Genomic DNA, 18,711 nt, shown 5'->3' with positions numbered 1-18,711 from the left:
ATAAACCCTGGCAAAGATTGTCCATTGGAAAAAAAAAAAAAAAAAGAAAAGACAATCAGGCGTCATCAGGCCTGGACAACCCAACGTCGTGTCAAGAGAGCGATACCAGATCTTGCCGACGTGGAGTGGCGGTCCACCCTTGCCCATGTCCACGACAAGCGCTCTGTGCACACGTTCTTCAGCAGTGCTGCTGATACGTCCCAGAGGACACATCATATTAAGAAGCTGCATGGTATGCTGCCTACCCTGAATACCATGAAGGCTCGCCACCCGAGTCTATATCCTGACCGTGTCTGCTGCGTCTGCGATGTTCAGGACGAAGACAACCATCACCTGTGGACGTGCAGTGCTACTAGAGATGTCCACAAGGCGATCTGGCGCGAAGGGCTACAGCAGATTGATAAGTGGGGACGAGCTGCAACGACCGTGTCGCGTGCCACGACACGATCGATCGATACTTGGCAAGTGATCGGTCGACTCTTGGCAACGCGTACGACCGTTACACGAAGGCAATGAGAAACATATATATATATCCCATAGTTCTGTACCTTTTATTCCTTATCTAGCAACTTCAATATATCTACGCTTTCTTGACCCTGTTTCCCAAACTGCATCTCCTCCCCCTTGTTCTGTCCTACCACGCTTAAGAAGGTCATCTTGACTCTGAATAAGCATAGTGTAACAGGATAACCCCGCTTATAGCCCCGACTCCGAAAGGACTGGGGCCTCGGCTATAGACAACCGGCCGGGCCGGAACCGGACCGTAGACATAGATATATAGACCAGCTAGTTGCCATCTTAATACAGCACGCATTCCAACCCTTTCCATCCTTACCCCTGCCCTCGACTGCCTAGAGCTATTACATGGTAGCAAAGGTTCTTCGATCCCCTGCACCTCTGTCCCTGAACCACGATCCCCCTGTACCACGAAACTCTGCTAAATTTTTACCCTGATCCACCAATTAAATTAAACCTTGGCCGACCAACTGTCATCCCTTTTTTCCTCCCTAACCATGAATGAATCCACCCCTGCCCCCGCCCCTGCCCCCGTCCAGGTCCTGTTACCCTCCTACAGGTACCCGTCTCCCACTGCCTTCAACGGAGTGCGGGATGGCTTCGCTTGCGAAGCATGGCTTACCACTGTCCGCCGTTTTTTCATTGGTGCTCGCATCAGCGAAGACTCGCGCACGGTCACAGCTGTTGCGTACCTCGGCCCCACTGGCCTCCTCTGGTGGGACGGCTTGCAAGCGCCGGACACGACACCCTGGTTCCAGTTCGAGGAGCTTTTTCGAGCGGAGTTCCGCCCCGCTGGATTTTATGATCATGTCCGAACCCTCCTCTTCGGAATCAAAATGTCTAGCACTGTTGCTGACTATGTCAGTCGCACTCGTCGCTACCTGGCCATTTTGTGCACGAACGAGACCCACCCTGAGGCTCGTATTATGCTCGAGGACTCTGCCAAGTCATGCTTCTTGGCAGGCGCCCCGTTAGCCCTGCGCCAGATGTTGATGAGCCTCGCCATCAACAGCCGCAGCCCGGTGTCTATCCACGAGATGTGTCAGGCTGCCGAGCAGTTTGACACCATTTATAATTTCTCCTTACCCAATCGCACTCCCACTAACGCCAACCATGCCACTCCTACCCCTGCACATGCCTTCCTCACCGCCCACACCGCCAGTCTACCCGACCCGATGGCCATGGAGTTGGATAACCTGCGACTGGAGCTCAATGCACTCCGCCGCCAGGTCAACAACAATAACGGCCGCCACAACCTCGCCCCACTCAACGACACCGAACGCGCCCGCCTTCGAGCCCGGGGTGCTTGCTACAAGTGCCGACAAGACGGCCATATGGCACGAGACTGCCGTGGCAGCAATATGAACAACCTCTCGGTTGCCGCGGGTGTTGGTTCTGCTTCGGCGGGAAACGCCTCCAGCGATCAGGCTTAGTCCAGGACTTGGTCGCTGAAGTTCCCTCCCCTTCTCTTCTGGACAAGGGGAGTGAGCACCACTCAGAGTTAAGTAATTATTCCTCAAAAAATAAAAACAATTCCACTGTGCCTATGCTCGCTCCCTTCCAATCGTACAAAAATGCTCCAAGAAAAGCAAAGACAACAAAAACAACCATCGAATCTCACCATGCCCCTGATGTCCTGCCAACCGTCTCAGACAAACCACAACCCACGTACGACCCGTCCGTGGTGTCTAGGTCGTCTGAGGCAGTGGACCTGGACCCACTTGCCTCTCTCGCTACTCTAGCACCAGCCCTCTCCAAGACCCAGCTGAAGCGCCTTCGTAAGCGTACCGTTCGGCTGCAGTCCTTCACAACGGCTGAGGCCGAGCGCACCCTCCTGACTTTTATTGGTTCTATTAACGGTCGCCCCGCCCACATCTTGATTGATGGAGGAGCAGAAGGAAACGTCATTAGCTCTTCTTTTCAAAAACGACATTCACTTCCTCTCCATTCCTGTTCCCCCATTCCTATTGTTCTCCCCGACGGTACTTTTTCCATCACCAATCACTCCGCCTCCATCACACTCGAACGAGATTCCTATTCCGACACCATCAACACCCTTCTTTACCCCCTTAAAAAATACGACCTTATCCTCGGTAAACCATGGCTCACACACATCAACCCCAACATCGACTGGCGTACCAACGACCTTCATTTCACACATAATGGCAACACCGTTCATTGGACGTGTCGAGGCTTCGCACCCTCATCCATTACAGCTAAGTCCCGTGGCCTCTTGATGAGTCACTTGCACTTTCATACTCTTGCAGCTCAGCCTGACGCGGAAGTGTTCATGGCTCTGGTGAAAATCGGCGGCGACAACGACAATGACAACGACGGCGATGATGAAAACGACGACGATACCAAACCTTCCACACCTGATCTTCCGCCCGAAGTCCGACCCATTGTACTTCAGGAGTTTGCAGACGTCTTCCCCAACTCACTCCCCGCCGGTCTACCACCAGACCGAGGGGATGCTATGAAAATCGAGACTGACCCCAACGCAGACCCGCCATTCCGCCCTGTGATCCGCCTCTCTATTGCGGAACTGGACGAGCTCAGGAGACAGCTCGACGACCTCCTCGCCAAAGGATTCATTAAGCCCAGCACATCGCCTTATGGCGCGCCCGTCCTTTTCGTCAGAAAAAAGGATGGTGCGCTCCGAATGTGCGTTGACTACCGTGGACTCAACCGAATCACAAGGAAGAACCGCCACCCGCTCCCTCGCATCGACGAGCTCATCGACAGGTTCCGAGGGGCACGATACTTTTCGAAACTGGACTTGCTGTCAGGATACCATCAGCAACGGATATTTGAGCCTCATACGCACAAGACAGCATTTCGCTGTCGGTACGGACACTACGAGTTCAATGTGGTACCCTTTGGTCTCACTAATGCTCCTGCATCTTTCTCCAACATGATGTTCAAGGTTTTGGATCCGGTTTTAGACAAATGGGTTGTTGTTTATCTTGATGACATTCTTATTTACTCCAAGACGAAACAAGAGCACATTGCCCACATCCGAAGTGTGCTGGCGCTCCTCCGCAAGAACGGCCTCTATGCGAAGTTGAGCAAGTGCTCCTTCATGCAAGAAGAAACTGAATTCCTCGGACATGTCATCTCAAAGGATGGCATCCACACCAGCGCCGGCCACGTCAAGGCTATCAGGGAATGGCCTCGCCCATCGAAGCAGAAGGACGTGCAACAATTCATTGGCCTCGCACAGTTCTACCACACATACATCAACAACTTTGCTAACATCGCTCTCCCTCTCACGGCTCTGTTAGGTGAAGGCGTGGAATTTTCCTGGGACACGGACAAAGAACGCGCTTTCACCACCCTGAAGGAGGCGATCAGCAAAGCACCTGTGCTGCGAATATTCGATCCCGATCTACCAACCACAGTTGAAACCGACGCGTCTGGATTCGCGCTAGGCGCTGTCTTGTTCCAGACTGATGAACATGGTGAGTCAAGACCCGTGGCGTTCACGTCCCGCAAACTGAACAGCGCCGAACGCAATTATCCCACCCACGAACAGGAACTATTGGCGGTTGTGCACGCACTTCGGACATGGCGATACTATCTGGACGGGACACATTTTGTCGTTTACACCGACCATGCTACTCTTCAGCACTTCCCAACCCAACCCAAGTTAACTAGACGCCAGGCACGATGGATGGAGTTGCTGCAGGAGTACGACTTCGACTTCAAGTACAAACGTGGAGTCGACAATATCGTTCCCGACGCTCTATCGCGACGACCGGACCATCATGACCAAGACCCCCCTGCAGTCAACATCAACTCAATGACCGTTCAGCTGGATTCAGGTTTGAGGCAGCGCCTTGTAGACAGCTACCGGGACGACCCCAAGCTCGGTCCCATCTATGAAAGCTGCCTCGAGGGAAGTACACCACCGCGTTACCGCTTGATTGATGGTCTTCTTTGTGTTGATCGCAGAGGAGACAACCTTGTCTGCATCCCCCAGAAATCTGACATTCGTCTCTCTCTTCTTCACGATGCCCACGACTCCGCCATCGCCGGCCACCTTGGTTTCGACAAGACATACGATGCACTCCGTCGCACTGTGTACTGGCCTCACATCGCACGTGACACCCGGCAGTACGTGCAAACCTGTGAGAGTTGCCAACGGAACAAGCCCAGCCACCAGCGACCTGCCGGTCTACTCCAGCCCCTCGAGATCTCTACTCAGCGATGGGAGACGGTGACGATGGATTTTATTGTCAAGCTACCCAAGACTCCTCGCGGCTATGACTCCATCACGGTCTTCGTCGACAAACTGTCAAAGCAGGTCCACTTCGTCCCAGCCCACACCACCGACACAGCATCCGACGTAGCTCGACAGTTCTTTGACAACGTCTTTCGCTTGCACGGCATGCCGACCTCGATCGTCTCTGATCGCGACACTAAGTTCACCAGTCGTTTTTGGAAGGAGCTGCACCGCCTCATGGACGTCAAGCTGGCCATGTCGACCGCCTTCCACCCTCAGACCGATGGACAGACCGAGCGTGCCAACCAGACACTGGAGTCCATTTTACGCGCCTTCGTGGACCAGCGACAGACAAACTGGGATCTACTCCTATCCGCCGCTGAGTTCGCCTACAACAACTCCAGCAATGCCACCACTGGCCAGTCCCCATTTTTTTTGAACCTGGGATTTCACCCACGCGTACCGTCGTCTCTGCTACAACCTCAGCCCAGTCCCAATCCCAGTGTCATGGAATTCGTAGAGGCACAGAGCACAGCATTAGTCCTCGCGCAAGAGGCCATCGCAGATGCTCAGGAACGGCAGACCAAGAATGCGGATTCTCGTCGCCGTGATCACGATTTCAAAGTTGGAGACCAGGTGCTGCTGAGTACAGAAGACATCACTGTTGCTGCTGACAGGAATCGCCCCACCAAGAAGTTGCAGGCACGCTTCATCGGACCTTATACCATCCTGGAACAGCACTCACCGGTCTCTTTCCGCATTGAGCTACCCCCGGCCATGAAGATACACGATATATTCCACGTTGACCGCTTTCGACCCTACTTACCTTCACCGGTGACATTCGGCCGACGTGCACATGCGAGGCCAGCACCAGAGATCATTGATGGCGAGGAAGAATACGAGGCTGAGACGATCATGGAGCATCGAAACAACAACAATCGCGTGGAGTACCTGGTCAAGTGGCAAGGATATGCAAGGGAGGACTCCACATGGGAACCAGAGAGCAATATGACCAACTGTGCGCGACTTTTACGGCAGTACAAGAAACAGCATAGACTGTAAAATTATTTTTTTTAATGGGAAGGTGTAACAGGATAACCCCGCTTATAGCCCCGACTCCGAAAGGACTGGGGCCTCGGCTATAGACAACCGGCCGGGCCGGAACCGGACCGTAGACATAGATATATAGACCAGCTAGTTGCCATCTTAATACAGCACGCATTCCAACCCTTTCCATCCTTACCCCTGCCCTCGACTGCCTAGAGCTATTACACATAGGTTCGTGACAACGCCAATTCTTTGAGGACAATGATTACGTGGTTCTCATGTGGCCACCCAACTCTCCGGACTTGAATCCTATCGAGCATCTCTGGGGCACCTAAAGAGGCTTCTTGCGAAGTATGAACACCCTCCTGGCGGTATCCCGAAGCTCTGGGAGCGTGTCCAAGAAGTTTGGAATAAAATTGATCCGTCGCTGATCCAGGCGCTCATATCCAGTATGCCGCGACGCATCCAAGCGGTCAAAGCGGCCGGCGGACGACACACCAAGTACTAGGAATAGAAAGTGAAGGGTTATCATTAGATTTGAGCGAGAATTAGAGAATACTATATTTTTTAGCACGTGCAGGAGGAATTGAGTCAATACACCGCTACCGCAAGATGTGCGATAAAGGAAGATAGAGATATCCATTACGCCTGAAACGCCTAAATGATATTCCTAGATGACTTCGCCATCTTTGAAAAGCATTATAGCATCCTACGGCACGTACAGGCGAAGAAATTAAAAAAATTATGCCGAGATAAAAAACATTGACTCAAATATTATTGTCACTGTATACTACAGACGACCCATTATGTCTGTACGGTCAATAAAATGTCTTCACCAAATAGCCGGTTTTCGCATCCACGTTGCTCCAGAAATTCAGCTCGCAGTTACAGGAGAGCATGCGAACGGCAAAATCACCTCTATCTGACAGTCTAGCCCATAATGCGCCAGCTATCTAGCAAGAGTTTCGCTCCATAAAAACCCCCCTGGCATCACTAGAGGTACATATTCGAAAGGGACTCGATCAATCAAACGCCAAATATAAAGGACTCGGCCACCAGATGATATCCATAACACATGCGCTCCACGATATCGCAAAGAATGCCAGCCTGGTATTTGGCAATACGGCGACTCAGATGTCACTCGAGCATCGGCGACAGCAGCAGCAGGAAGAGTAGGAGCAGCAGCAGCAGCAGGAGCAACAGATTCCGCCTGTAGCGCCAACAGCACCAGTAGCTTCAGTAGCTCCAGCAGCTCCAGCAGCCTCAGCAGCCCCAGCAGCTCCTAGACAGCAGTCCTTGAAGGAGAGACGGATGGTGCTCGAAGAAGAGTTAGGGTCCCGGTATGTACACTATCCACCTAATAGTGTGGATCTCGTCGACGTTACAATGCTGCCGCGCAATGAACCACTGCAACGACAGTGGGATGAACGGTTCAGGGGCGTAGACGGGCGGCCATCACTTTAGATCTTGAATAAGACGTTTAAATCCAAACGGCGCGAAGGGCATGGTAACACACTGGCGAAAACATTCTCGTTCAAGAAGACAATCGTGTACTCCATCTTGGATTTGATACTAAACAGCGAAGGGGCGACGTTGGAGGCAAGGGAGGAGTCAGCCTTGCAAGTCGTGGAGGATCAACTGAGGATCATGACCTTAAACAGGTATTACTTGAACGTCGCTAAGGGTATAGGGCAGCTGGGGCAGCCAGATCCGCAGCTGGAGGACGAGGAGAAGCAGGAGGAGAATGCCTAGAGGAACACGCGATTTAAAACTTGAGATATACTATTGCTATGTTGCTAGATAATACTCGGCCATACTTGAAAAGAAGTTAGCTATTGCTACATTGCTATGTTGCTATGTGGTTCATTGCATGCCCCCTCCCCTCTCCCCCCTCCCATCGAATGAACACTTCGTCAACGCCCTTGCTTCCCATTCATCATTGCAAAAAAAGAACCCTCGAACTCGCAGCTGGTTATATATCAACCCTAACGAGTTGGTGTATACCTTCAACTACTTCGACACCTAGTAGTATCAACGGTTTTTTAGGTGATATACGTGTTGAACCATCAGGTCAAAAATCAAAAAATTATTTCTGATTTCTGACCCACTGATACTGCGGTTTTTTCTATAGTAATGTGAGCTATAGCGGTTTTGTCGTTTATTTCGTCCGATGGGAGTATTGCATCAAAGGGAGCGCTGCTTCACTTGAAGGATGGGAAGACTCTATTACTTGACCTACATTGTCTTGATATTCTGTAGAGTCAGCGTGCTTTTCGTTACCGCCACTTCGTGATGTCGCCTCATTATTGCCCCGTTCCAATGTCTGATCCACTGAAGGCTTGCTGTTTGACGAATCAAAGTCTTCTGATTGTTCTTGTTCCATTGGCATACGGCGTTTCCTGTATGGTCGATCTGCTGTCTCGAACCCATCGCCCTGTGCAGTCCCATATCCGTTTGGAGGTTGAAACGACCCAATCGAGGACTGAGGGGCCTGAAAGGACAGAGATGGCATACGAGGTGTAGCAAACGAGACGACCTGAGATACATCGATATGGAAAGTAGAAGGATGTTAGGATATTGGGAAAAATTCATAGACGCGTTTTTTTTTTTTAAAAAAAAAAAAAAATGAATTAGGTTCTTTACTTCATCTAAAGACGGCGCTATCGCAGGAACCTCTGATAAAGATGACTGAGCTGATGCTACGTTTTGTCGCGGTTCATTCGCAGCATTCTTTTCTTTACAAATGTTCAAGAGTTGCTGGAGTTGAGAAATGGTCGGCGGAGATGGTGGTTGCGAATTTGGCTGTGGTATTGGCTGCTGACCATCCGCGCTGATGTCATGTTTGTTCGTTGCAGAACTATGTCCGGATCCGCTATTAGTCTGTTGGTTTGAGGCCTGGACTATTTTTCTCCGTCGCACAGCTTGCTCCCGTCCGTGGCTCACCATGGCAGCATTAAGGGATGGAAACGTCTGCATCTGGATATTGGACGATGATGACGAACTGAGTGAACTCGGGTTTAGGAATGTAGGACCGCAGTCGTAGGTCCAGATGACAGAACCAATAGGTGTACCGCCCTCTAGGTCGTCTGCGCTGTTCGCCTCCTGAGGTCCTTGTTGCGATTGCTGTTCAGCTGTCACACAAGCATGGAACACGACGTGAAGGATTAGCTAATGAATCCTGTTGAACTATGTCGGTATTGCTTCGTGATAGGAATAAAGGCCTACTTCTCGCTTGTTCCTGGCGAATAGAGCGCAGTTTGGTTGAGCATGCCACCAAAATATCGTACGATGGATTTCGAATCAGATTGCCAACTCGAGCTGGAATAGAGCACGTTGGACACTTGCATAACGATCCCAGTATGGGATAAATGCATTCCCTGTTAAAAACGGGTGAAGGTGCGACGATTAATTGTCGGCGAACGTGTGTTTCCAATCTCTGATCATTTGCTGTAGCAGGCTGCCATACTCGCAAAAGTGATGGCCGCACTCCTTGACCGTATGTGTGGACTGCAGTTCGTTTTCACTGTAGTAGCAATGGAGTAGACGATTCCGTTTAATGTATTTTCATGTTAGGTAGCAAGAGCCCTCGCGTTCGAAATGACTTACCATAGTGGACAGTGAAGCAGGTTGCTGAAGTGTGTCAATGCATCGTCAAAGGTGGCCATGGCGAGTTCATCAAAAAAAGTGTCTGAATCTCAACGGGCCAGAAGTGTTTGAATTAAACAAACAGTCCGTCACTGTTGCGCGATGCGCGTTGCCACCAAAATTACAGATAAAAAAAATGCTGTGCAGTCCACATCCGGATTAAGATACACCTTGGCTCTTAATCCGAATTTTTATATTCTGTTAACTCAGTAGATAAATCAAAAATTTATTGCTTCTCCTCCGGCTCGGTATCAGACACCTCAACAGTGCCTTGCCAATCTAGTCCCTCTTCCAGTACCATCGCGTTGCTCAATAGATCAAGCCCATCTCTCACAATTACAGCAATACTGCGACTAAGCGACTGTGCAGGCTGGACGCCGGTGGATAGCACCACATCCCTCTTTCTATAAGAAGATACAGCGCGACACAGGTTCAAAGCGTCTTTGAGCCAATCATCTGAGAAGTCAATCAGCTCTGGCGCCATGTCAGGGTCCAAAAGGGGCATCATTTCTACGTATGTCTGTAGGGCCATTTCCCTAAGTCGGCTATCGTTCACAGGGATATCTGTAAGGGGGGGAGGTAAATTGCATTTAACCTGCCTGAATTGAGGCAAAGGAAGATGATAAGCACATATACCTACTAGAGTCAATCTCATTCTTGAGTTGAGAGTAAAGCACTTTTTCGATAACCTCCATCTTCCGTGGGTATATCCTGGAGATCTTCACTGGGTTCCGATGGCTTGCCTCCTGGACCTTACGAGGGGTATCGTCTGCATCCCGGATCATGCGAGAAATCTCTGCACGAGTGAAGTTGTATTTTTGCCTCCTGCCAACGGAGGCTGCTGGAAATCGTGGATCCAGTTCTTGTTCAGCCAATACATCCTTGATGAAGTCTGCTTTCAAGCTTAGCGAAATAAATCTGCGTTGTCTCTTATCGGTAGATGGTCCAGAAGCTGAGGTTGCTGAGGGCCTTATCGTCTTGGCGTTAGTCGCCAGGCCTCTCTTTGCAGGAGGTTTGGGTGATGTTACTGTTGTCGTTACTATCGTGGTTATTGTCGTTGTTGTGATTGCTCTTGAATTCTTCGCTTTGGCTTTGGTATTGGGCATAGTGGACTCGGGATGGGGGGTTGGGAATGAGGATGGAAGATGGCGATGGGGGGGGGGGGGGGGGTTTTTTCTCTCTCCCACTCAGGCACGCACTCATGCATAAAGTTTTGATGTATCTACTAAGTTGGTAGAATAAAAAATTCGGCCAAGGCGGACTGTACTAATACGTATGTTTATTTTTTTAGTCAAATTATTTTTGGACCACATCGCGATCCCAGCCGCTAAAGGCTGCTTCACCAGATGTTTCTGGCGGCAACAGGGCCTCAAAGGCGCGCCGTGATACCGCGAACGTCGTATCGATCATGAGGATGATTTCACCAATACCGTAGACCAGTCCGATCGCATAGAAAAAATTGGCGTTTCCGCTGCCAACATAGACCCAAAGATACCAAAAAATGGGTGCCAGGAGTGATGAATAAAGGAATAGATTGACGATAAGGAACATGTATCGCATGTCTAAGAGGCGTATAGGGCTTTGTTAGTGAGTGTCCAAACGCGTATCAACTGTATCTGAGTGATCTTAAGTCGATCTTACATTTGAAAATTTCAGAACACAGAGGTAGCAAGCCGAGATAAAGCGAAGCGTCTCCGACAGAGGGATAGCCCTTGAATGTTCCCATGATCGTACACAGTAGGAAGGACGCGAAAAGAGGATGATGTCTATATCCAATAAAGAATAGAAGGGTTATGTCAGAGAGCGATTCTACAAGTTGAAGCACGCCTTGGAAACGTATAACATGATATTTGTTCTAACCGTAGCTTGATGGAGATAGGGACGGCAAAGATAAAGACATGGATTTGGAACACGACCAGGAAGAATGGCCTGAACTGGTCAAACATCTCGATGAAGAAGTACCAAAACAGCCCCAGATTCGGTGTTAAATCGCTGACCGACAAGCTTTGATGGTAAAGAAAAAGTCAATTGGCTTGCATCATAGACCTACGTATGTCTATTGCTTTGCATGAGCATAGATCGCGCTTACATGGTGCCGTATACACTAGCGAAAAAGTCCCACGAGTTCACAAGCACAAAGGAGAGTACGAAGAGTGACGCCAAGGATACTGCGAAAACCGTTGCGGATTGGATCACAGTCCGCTATGAAGAGAGAAGAGAAGCTGAACATATTAGCGATGCTGTCTCCATTGTACCCTCTCAGGAATCGTGCTTTCTCAGTTGAGATAAATCCATTTGTACTTTTCTCAGATCCCGATCAACCACTCCGCGATTCAATAAAAGTATGACTGGGATGATGAGCATGGCAGGATAGAGCGAGAGATATGCTGCCAGCGCGACACTGAACATGGCGAGAATCTTGTTGCCTAAATCGTTTGCAAAAAGATGGGTAGTCAGTCTGGATATGAAATGCACTTCCATTCTACCTGTGACCAAGTGATAGCCTTACGTTTCATTCCCATCCATATGCCAGAAACAACAGCCACGTTCGAATACAAGATTGTACTCCTGCCGATACAGCTGGCGATGGTGAACGGGTTGAACAAATAGAGCGCTGCCACCGTGAGACCATCCATTCCTGGCTCCTCGATCTTGTTCCCGTATTGCTGAATCTTTTTCTCGTTGAGAGAGTCTTGCTCCTTTATTGCTGTAATTTGGAGCAACATATATGCGACAGCCAGATCGCCGAGAATGTAGAGGGTGTTGACCAGAAGCGGACTTGACATAATAGGGTAGAATAGTCCTAGCAACAACGGTGCCTGATATCAAATGCCATGTCAATTGACGCAAAGGTAGCTTTTTGAACCGGTGCATTCAACGTAGAATTTGGTCCACACAGACTTGTTTGATGTATCCTGTACCTGATGAAATACCCCACCATCAAATGGGGGCACGCCATTGTGATAGAGAAAAACGCCCTCGGAGACTATTGTGGATTGCAAGCAAGAAATAAGTCAAGGGATGAGCGACTACGATTTCAGAAGGCGGTAACGAAGGTGGTGATATATAGTATTTGGCGATATGGTTCCGAACACAGACTTACGTCTTTTGAAGCTGGTGATCGGGGTTGATATCTCGACACGTTCTGCGAGAATGCTTGGTAGAGTTGGGAATTGAAAGAGGGCTAGACGCAGTACGAGTGCGGTGCTAAACACGATGGCAGTACCATTTGAACGTGTCCCTGCTGCGATGCGTTCCATCGGGCAACAGTTGCGATGGAGCAGAGGTACAGATGAAGGAGGAATGAAGGAAAGGCGACGGGAAGTAAATCTCAGTATACGAGCTCTTCAGCGGAGGATGTGCAGTAGTAGGAGTAAGCCCAGGCACCAAGGGGGTGATCCTCCAAAGATCATATCCAAACGAACAAACGGACACGTCACTTCGTCTGCTGGAGCACTGTCCACTCATTTGCCTTCGCCATCCCTTCCTCCTTCCCATTCCCACACACGCTCTTTTTTTCTTTCACCTCGTTGATTCTGCCGTTGGATGGTATAGGATCGCACCTAGGACAAATGGCCTCCGAAAACAGATCCCTCCTCGAGATGCTCCATGGCCAAGGTCAAGTTCAAGGCCAAACCCAGGCTCAAGGACAGCAGCAGCAGCAGCCTGTCGCGTCTCAGCAACAATATCAGCAACCGCCCATGGCCAACGTGCCTCCGCCACCAATGCCACAGCATCCCTTCTATCACAATATGGGTCCATCACCGCCCCATATGGGTCAAATGATGCCCGGCTTCGGCTACAGTCAACCAGGGATCGACCAGCATCAGGACTACATGCATCGAATGATGCAGTGCGGTCCACCCATTGGCCAGTTTCCTCCTGGACCTCCGCCTCAGAGTCGCCCACCGCCCCAGGGCCACGCACTGGCTTCCTTGCTACAGAGTCTCAACCAGCCTTCAGCAATATCACCGACAAACACGTCCGCACCGACCTTTAGCGCACAACACCAGCAGCCTCTGCCTCAAGCACACACACCTCCCTCTCAGGCAGGTCTACAGGCGGATCTGCAGGCGAGCACAGAGGGTCTCAAGCTAGCGCTATTCGGTCCACCCAAGCAGGATGCACCAATCACTGCTCAGCAAAAGACAGAGGATCTCAAACTGGCGCTCTTTAAGGGATCGCGTCCTGATCTGGCCCAGCTCCAGCCAAGTCCAAAGAAAGAAGAAGTGTAAGACTTGAAGAAAGAGCACGATGAGAACAAAGGAGTCTTTATCTTTGCAAATCCCGAATATTAACTTCATTTACGGCCACCATCATCCTCAATTACAGCAATTTCTTGGCCATGCTTCAGAAGTCGTCCAGCGCTTCGTCGCCAGTACCTCAGACTGACATCAAGATGGAAGGGACCACAGATGTCAAGAGTGCGGAATCAATCGGGGAAAGCAGTACCAAATCTCCTGCTGCCAAGGAAAGCACATCTCAGTCGAACTCGAGAGCAAAATTCACTTATGTGAATCCATTTCATTCGTTCACAAGCACGGCAAGTGCGGCCAATGCATCGAACACAGCTTCTGCGACGCCTGCGGCTCCTTCGGCATCTGCTGCTGCTGCGACGGCCGCCACCACAACAGGGAACGCCACTTCTCCCTCGAACACAAGGACAAGCACACCAACTGCTCCTTCTCAGGATATTGTGGCTCCGGGCACCTCTTCCAAGCGCTCGTCATTCAGCGCCCCAGCTCCTCGTAGGGAGACTCCCACGCATGCGGAAGTTGATGGGAGCAACCATCCTCATGACGACCAGAAGCGATACCAGCTTGATCAGCTGCTCCCTCCTCATTCGGCCTGGAATCACCGCGTGCAGAAATTAGCCAAAGGCAGCTTAAGGTATGACAAATGGCCGAAAACAAATATATGAGGCTTTATTGTACTTGCTTAAAAAACAGTGTGCATCATGAATCTAACACCTGCTCTTACTTTGTAGCATTCCTGATGGCGTATACTTAAGTCACCCTAGATCAGCGATTACAACCTATGACATTGGACTGGATAACCTGGACGCAATCTTCTCTGAGGATCTGGAGACGACTCCGATCACTCTCATCCCCACTGATGTCGAGTATAATCATGGCAGAATGGTTGCTGTGAGCAAAGGATACATCAGTTATGCTGCTAAAGGTGGGTGCAGCACTTCCTATCCCGCCTTTTTACAAACAATACGCTTCTTCACAGCAGCTAATTGCCAGTCTCATTAAATTCGTGTTCTAGGAGGCAAGATTCGAGTCATCCAGCAGTCTCACGGCCACCGTACTCTCCTTCGCGGTCATACCGACCAGGTTATCGACATGGGCTTCTCTTCCGCTGCACATGATGCGTCCAAAATGCAGCTGTTGGCCAGTGTCGGCAAGGACAGCAGACTCATCATCTGGGATCTCTCAGGATCTGACACAGACTCTACGGACATTGTACATTCCAAATATATGGAGCTGCTTGGAGCGCCTCGGTCAGACCAGCCGCGTTACACTCGTATCGCCTGGAGCCCTGTCCATCCGTCTCAGTTGGCCTTGGTCAACAATGACGACCACTCGGTTCTGATTGTCAACATTCACAATCTTGTTAAGTCCCAGGTGGGCGACTCTCCAGTCATGAGCGAGGCGCAACTCTTGACTCACTCTCTTGTTATTCGCGCTCACGACCAGGTATGGACCTATGCGAAGATGATACGATACGGGATTAGACATGGCACCTCTTTCCTTGATGTGGAATGAGAAGAAGTACTAACAATTAAGCCCTTGTCTTCTACACGTACATCAGACCATCAACGACATCTCCTTTTCTCGCGATGGCTCTGTTGTTGCCACCGCTAGCGAGGATGGATCTGTCAAGTTCTGGGATCTCAAGACCTCGACGCTGGAACCAACTCTCTTGAATGAATTTGTTCCCCATGGTGGATTGGGAGTGACGAATGCCATATTCGTCGATCAGCCAGGTGCCACCATTTTGCGATGCGTTGTTACAGCTTGTCGAAGGGGAACCGAACTAAGCTTGTGGCATGTTGCAGGAACCGACCCGCTCGATCAACTTGTCTTCAAGGAACCTCCCTCGTCTTCTCGCCGTTCATCTGTTGGCAAATCTGCTCTGCGTCTGCAGGAGATGAGAATGTTCAACATTATGGGATATGATCATGAGACTTCAAGCCTAGTGCTTGCGAACAGTGCTCGTCTCTCGCTTTTCGGCCTTCAGATAAAGGTTACGTCGGCATCTGTCAATAGTGTCTCGACAAAGGATCAGGATCAGGCCGCATATATCAGAGCCGCTGCCGCTACAGAGGAGACACCATGCACAGCGACATTTGACTTTATGATTGAGTATCCAATGCCTCAGCCTGTTGTCAGCTTTGTGGTCATGCCAGATTCGTCGCTGGAGTACAATGGTTTCTCAGTCTATTGTATCCAGACCAAGGCAGTGCAGCAGTATACCATTAAAGGTCTCGAGCCTCATGATAAGCACAAGTGCCAGACGTTCGTCTCTGCGCCGCCTGCGAACAAGCCTGCGGAATCTAGACCTAAGGCAAACGCCAGGACAAACATGCCTAAGTCCTCTAGCTCGCCATCGGTCAAGGGCAATGATGGCGCAGATTCCTCTGCTGTTTTTAAGGCTGAGAAGAACGTATCCGATTCGAACGCCGCCACGCCCGCCGTCTCAGCAGAAACTCAGGACAAGGAGCAAGAAAAGTCGCTCAAGCTACATGGACCTGTTATCAACGGAGCAATCGCGAAGCTCAAGGAGAAGAAACGCAACTCTGCAGCAGACAACCAAGCACATGCAGAGGGGTCCGACAAGAAGGAGTCGCCCAAGGTCCCTGTCTCTGGGCGGATGGGCAGGAAAGGGAGCCAAGATCTATCTACACAGCAGGAGGGTGTTTCAGCAAGAAAGGGACAGTCTGCATCTACAGAGACTAAACCTTCAGCCGAAACAGCGAAGTTGATAGGGCGAAATACGCGTCAGCTTTCCAACCGTCATCAGGAAGCGACTGAACCCATACCCTTACTTGAGCAAACACCTTCGACTTTGTCTGGTGGCTATGTTTCGATTTCCATGGGTGACCTTCAATCAGTTCTTCAGTCCATGGAGGATAGGATGGCATCACGCTTTGAGAAGAGGCTGAGCGTAGAGCTGGAGCAGCAGTATCGAAGAATGGACCAGGATCAAATCTCGAGACAGGAGGTTGTCTTGAAGATGGTGTCGCAAACCCTGGCCAAGAACACCGAGCAGCTTTTGGTTCAGACTGTCCACAAGGAAATCCAGAACTCTGTTGTGCCTTCGTTAAATAAGATTGTCGGGACTGCTGTTGAGCGCCAGCTTGCACGTACTATCAACGATGCCACGGCCAAGGTAAAGCATGCCGTATGCACCTTGGGCATCGGAGACAAGTGCTGGGAATGACCACGTGGGATGCTGATATTTGTGCATTTGTGATTTTGGTTTGTTTCTAGGCATTGCCCTCCGCTGTTGAAGCAGCTGTGAGCGAGAACGTGGAGCGGCTCATGGGAAACCCCGCGTTTGTTACGGACTTGACAACACAGATTGCCTCCACAATACGCCCCACCTTAGAAGACTCCTTCAAGGACAGCTTTACCAAGATTTTGATCCCCTCATATCAGAGGGCGACGCAGGCCATGTTCCAGCAAATCCACGCAGCTTTTCAGAGCGGAATCGAGGATCTAGCATCAGCTAGCAGCAAGGATCACGACTTGATCAAGGCGCTGACGTCAAGTGTACACAAGATAGCATCAACCGTAGATAACATTCAGGCCGATCTTGCTCAGGTTGTGCAGGCGCAACCCGATCAATTTTCTGGCAGCCAGCCTCGGTTCGATCAGCAGCGGCGGAGCGTCGCTAGCGGACTGCAGAGGGCGCTGCAAGGCGACGATGTCTCGGGCCACCCTGGCTATGCATCACGGAGAGCCTCCCAGCAGCCCTCGCCTGTAGAATCGAAGCAGACTGCCGCGATCAACCAGCTGATTGCGTACGGTGATTTTGAGGGCGCATTCACTCAGGCACTGTCGACAAACGAGTCCAGCGTCGTCTTTCACGTTTGCACGAAGGTGTCGCCAAGGGCCGTATTCCAGCAAACATCCGCGAACCCCAGCGGTTCGCTGAGCCAGCCTGTGTTGCTGGCTCTCGCGCATCATCTGGCGAATGAACAACTGGGCCAGAATCTTGGAATCAAGCTGACATGGTTGCAGGAGGTTTTGATGCGGCTGGACCCCAAGGACCCAGTGGTGGGAGATCACATGGCAAGGATCCTGCCGACTGTCCAAAGACGTCTGGAGGATACCTATGCGGATCTTGTGAGCAGCGGTGAGGCAAGTCCTCATATCCACACGCTCCAGCTGCTCATTCGCTACCTAGTCAACTTGAGCTCTTGAGACGCAGGATGTAGCAACCAGAAGAATAAACAGTCTTATTCATACTTTTTTCCATAATTTATTTACAAGATAAACGATATGATCGCGGCTATGATAGCATCTGCGGCAAGGAGCATTGCCAATGGCAACAAGAACGAGGCATTTCCTATCCTCAATCCGATCTGTCTTCACCCTGCATCCGAGTCTCTTTGTCTCTGCTGTACCGAAAATTCGTCCATGTTCTTGGACTTGCTAATCGCCTCTCCTTGTCCTGGAACTCATCTGACACAGCTTAAAAAGCGAGGGCTTCGCCAGAATTCTCCATGTTCTCCTTGACAAACATTTCCCAATACTGGTAGATGATGGTGGTGCACAACAGGATACCGGTACCCGATCCAATGGCGCCAATCAAATCCGCAAAGACAGAGACCGCACCTAAGACAGCGCCTCCGAAAGCAGCAGCGGTAGGAATGACGCGTTTCAACTCCTTGTACATTGAGGCATCACGGTGGCCGGCCATGACCATGTTCTGGTCCTTAAGCTGCTTTGCAACATCACGAGCAGACGAGCCAGACACCTCGATCCAGGTCTTGGACAAGAGGGCGCAGGCAGTCAACATGAAAGTGATGTAGACGACGGTGTGGATGGGATCCAGGAGGGCCTCGGTGATGCTGTGAGGAGGCGACATATAATAGGCAAGACCGCCGGATGCAATCATCTGGCTAGTACCCTGATAAGGAGTCCAGGTACCAAAGATGCGGACAAGGATGTTCTCTGGGAAGCGGCTGTAGACCAGCTGGGAGATCATAAACATGTTCGAGGAAAGAGCGGATTGCAGCATGATGGGCATGTTCGAGGTGTAGA

The 18,711-nt window shown here is 50.5% G+C and overlaps 5 protein-coding genes across 5 annotated transcripts; 1 reads left to right on the top strand and 4 right to left on the bottom strand.

Moving 5' to 3' along the window:
- Positions 1-9,142: 9,142 nt before the first annotated feature.
- BC939DRAFT_471583 (uncharacterized protein) lies at positions 9,143-9,473 on the bottom strand. The gene is made up of 2 exons (XM_051558228.1): positions 9,395-9,473; positions 9,143-9,311 (listed from the first exon to the last, which is right to left on the bottom strand). Exons 1-2 carry the CDS (start codon positions 9,451-9,453, stop codon positions 9,194-9,196), a joined length of 177 nt encoding a protein of 58 aa, XP_051405872.1. The 5' UTR covers positions 9,454-9,473; the 3' UTR covers positions 9,143-9,193.
- A 166-nt stretch (positions 9,474-9,639) lies between these two features.
- BC939DRAFT_471579 (uncharacterized protein) lies at positions 9,640-10,586 on the bottom strand. The gene has a single exon (XM_051558227.1). The coding sequence runs from the start codon at positions 10,537-10,539 to the stop codon at positions 10,024-10,026; it is 516 nt and encodes a 171-aa protein (XP_051405871.1). The 5' UTR covers positions 10,540-10,586; the 3' UTR covers positions 9,640-10,023.
- A 143-nt stretch (positions 10,587-10,729) lies between these two features.
- Positions 10,730-12,693, bottom strand: BC939DRAFT_508928 (GPI transamidase subunit PIG-U; the record flags this gene model as incomplete). Its single annotated transcript, XM_051561062.1, has 8 exons — positions 10,730-10,995; positions 11,075-11,199; positions 11,294-11,437; positions 11,523-11,635; positions 11,735-11,859; positions 11,943-12,252; positions 12,355-12,419; positions 12,537-12,693. 8 exons carry the CDS (start codon positions 12,691-12,693, stop codon positions 10,730-10,732), a joined length of 1,305 nt encoding a protein of 434 aa, XP_051405870.1.
- Positions 12,694-12,829: 136 nt separating this feature from the next.
- BC939DRAFT_471576 (uncharacterized protein) lies at positions 12,830-17,920 on the top strand. The gene is made up of 6 exons (XM_051558226.1): positions 12,830-13,664; positions 13,766-14,323; positions 14,421-14,614; positions 14,705-15,135; positions 15,251-16,831; positions 16,933-17,920. Exons 1-6 carry the CDS (start codon positions 13,006-13,008, stop codon positions 17,866-17,868), a joined length of 4,359 nt encoding a protein of 1,452 aa, XP_051405869.1. The 5' UTR covers positions 12,830-13,005; the 3' UTR covers positions 17,869-17,920.
- BC939DRAFT_417910 (SecY subunit domain-containing protein) lies at positions 17,920-18,709 on the bottom strand. The gene has a single exon (XM_051553028.1). The coding sequence runs from the start codon at positions 18,695-18,697 to the stop codon at positions 18,140-18,142; it is 558 nt and encodes a 185-aa protein (XP_051405868.1). The 5' UTR covers positions 18,698-18,709; the 3' UTR covers positions 17,920-18,139.
- Positions 18,710-18,711: the final 2 nt, after the last annotated feature.

Source organism: Gamsiella multidivaricata (genome assembly GCF_025024155.1).
Source record: "Gamsiella multidivaricata strain RSA 2152 chromosome Unknown BC939scaffold_171, whole genome shotgun sequence".
NCBI classification, from domain to species: domain Eukaryota; kingdom Fungi; phylum Mortierellomycota; class Mortierellomycetes; order Mortierellales; family Mortierellaceae; genus Gamsiella; species Gamsiella multidivaricata.
Note: the sequence above shows the minus strand (reverse complement) of the source record. Positions and strands in the feature narration are given on the sequence as shown.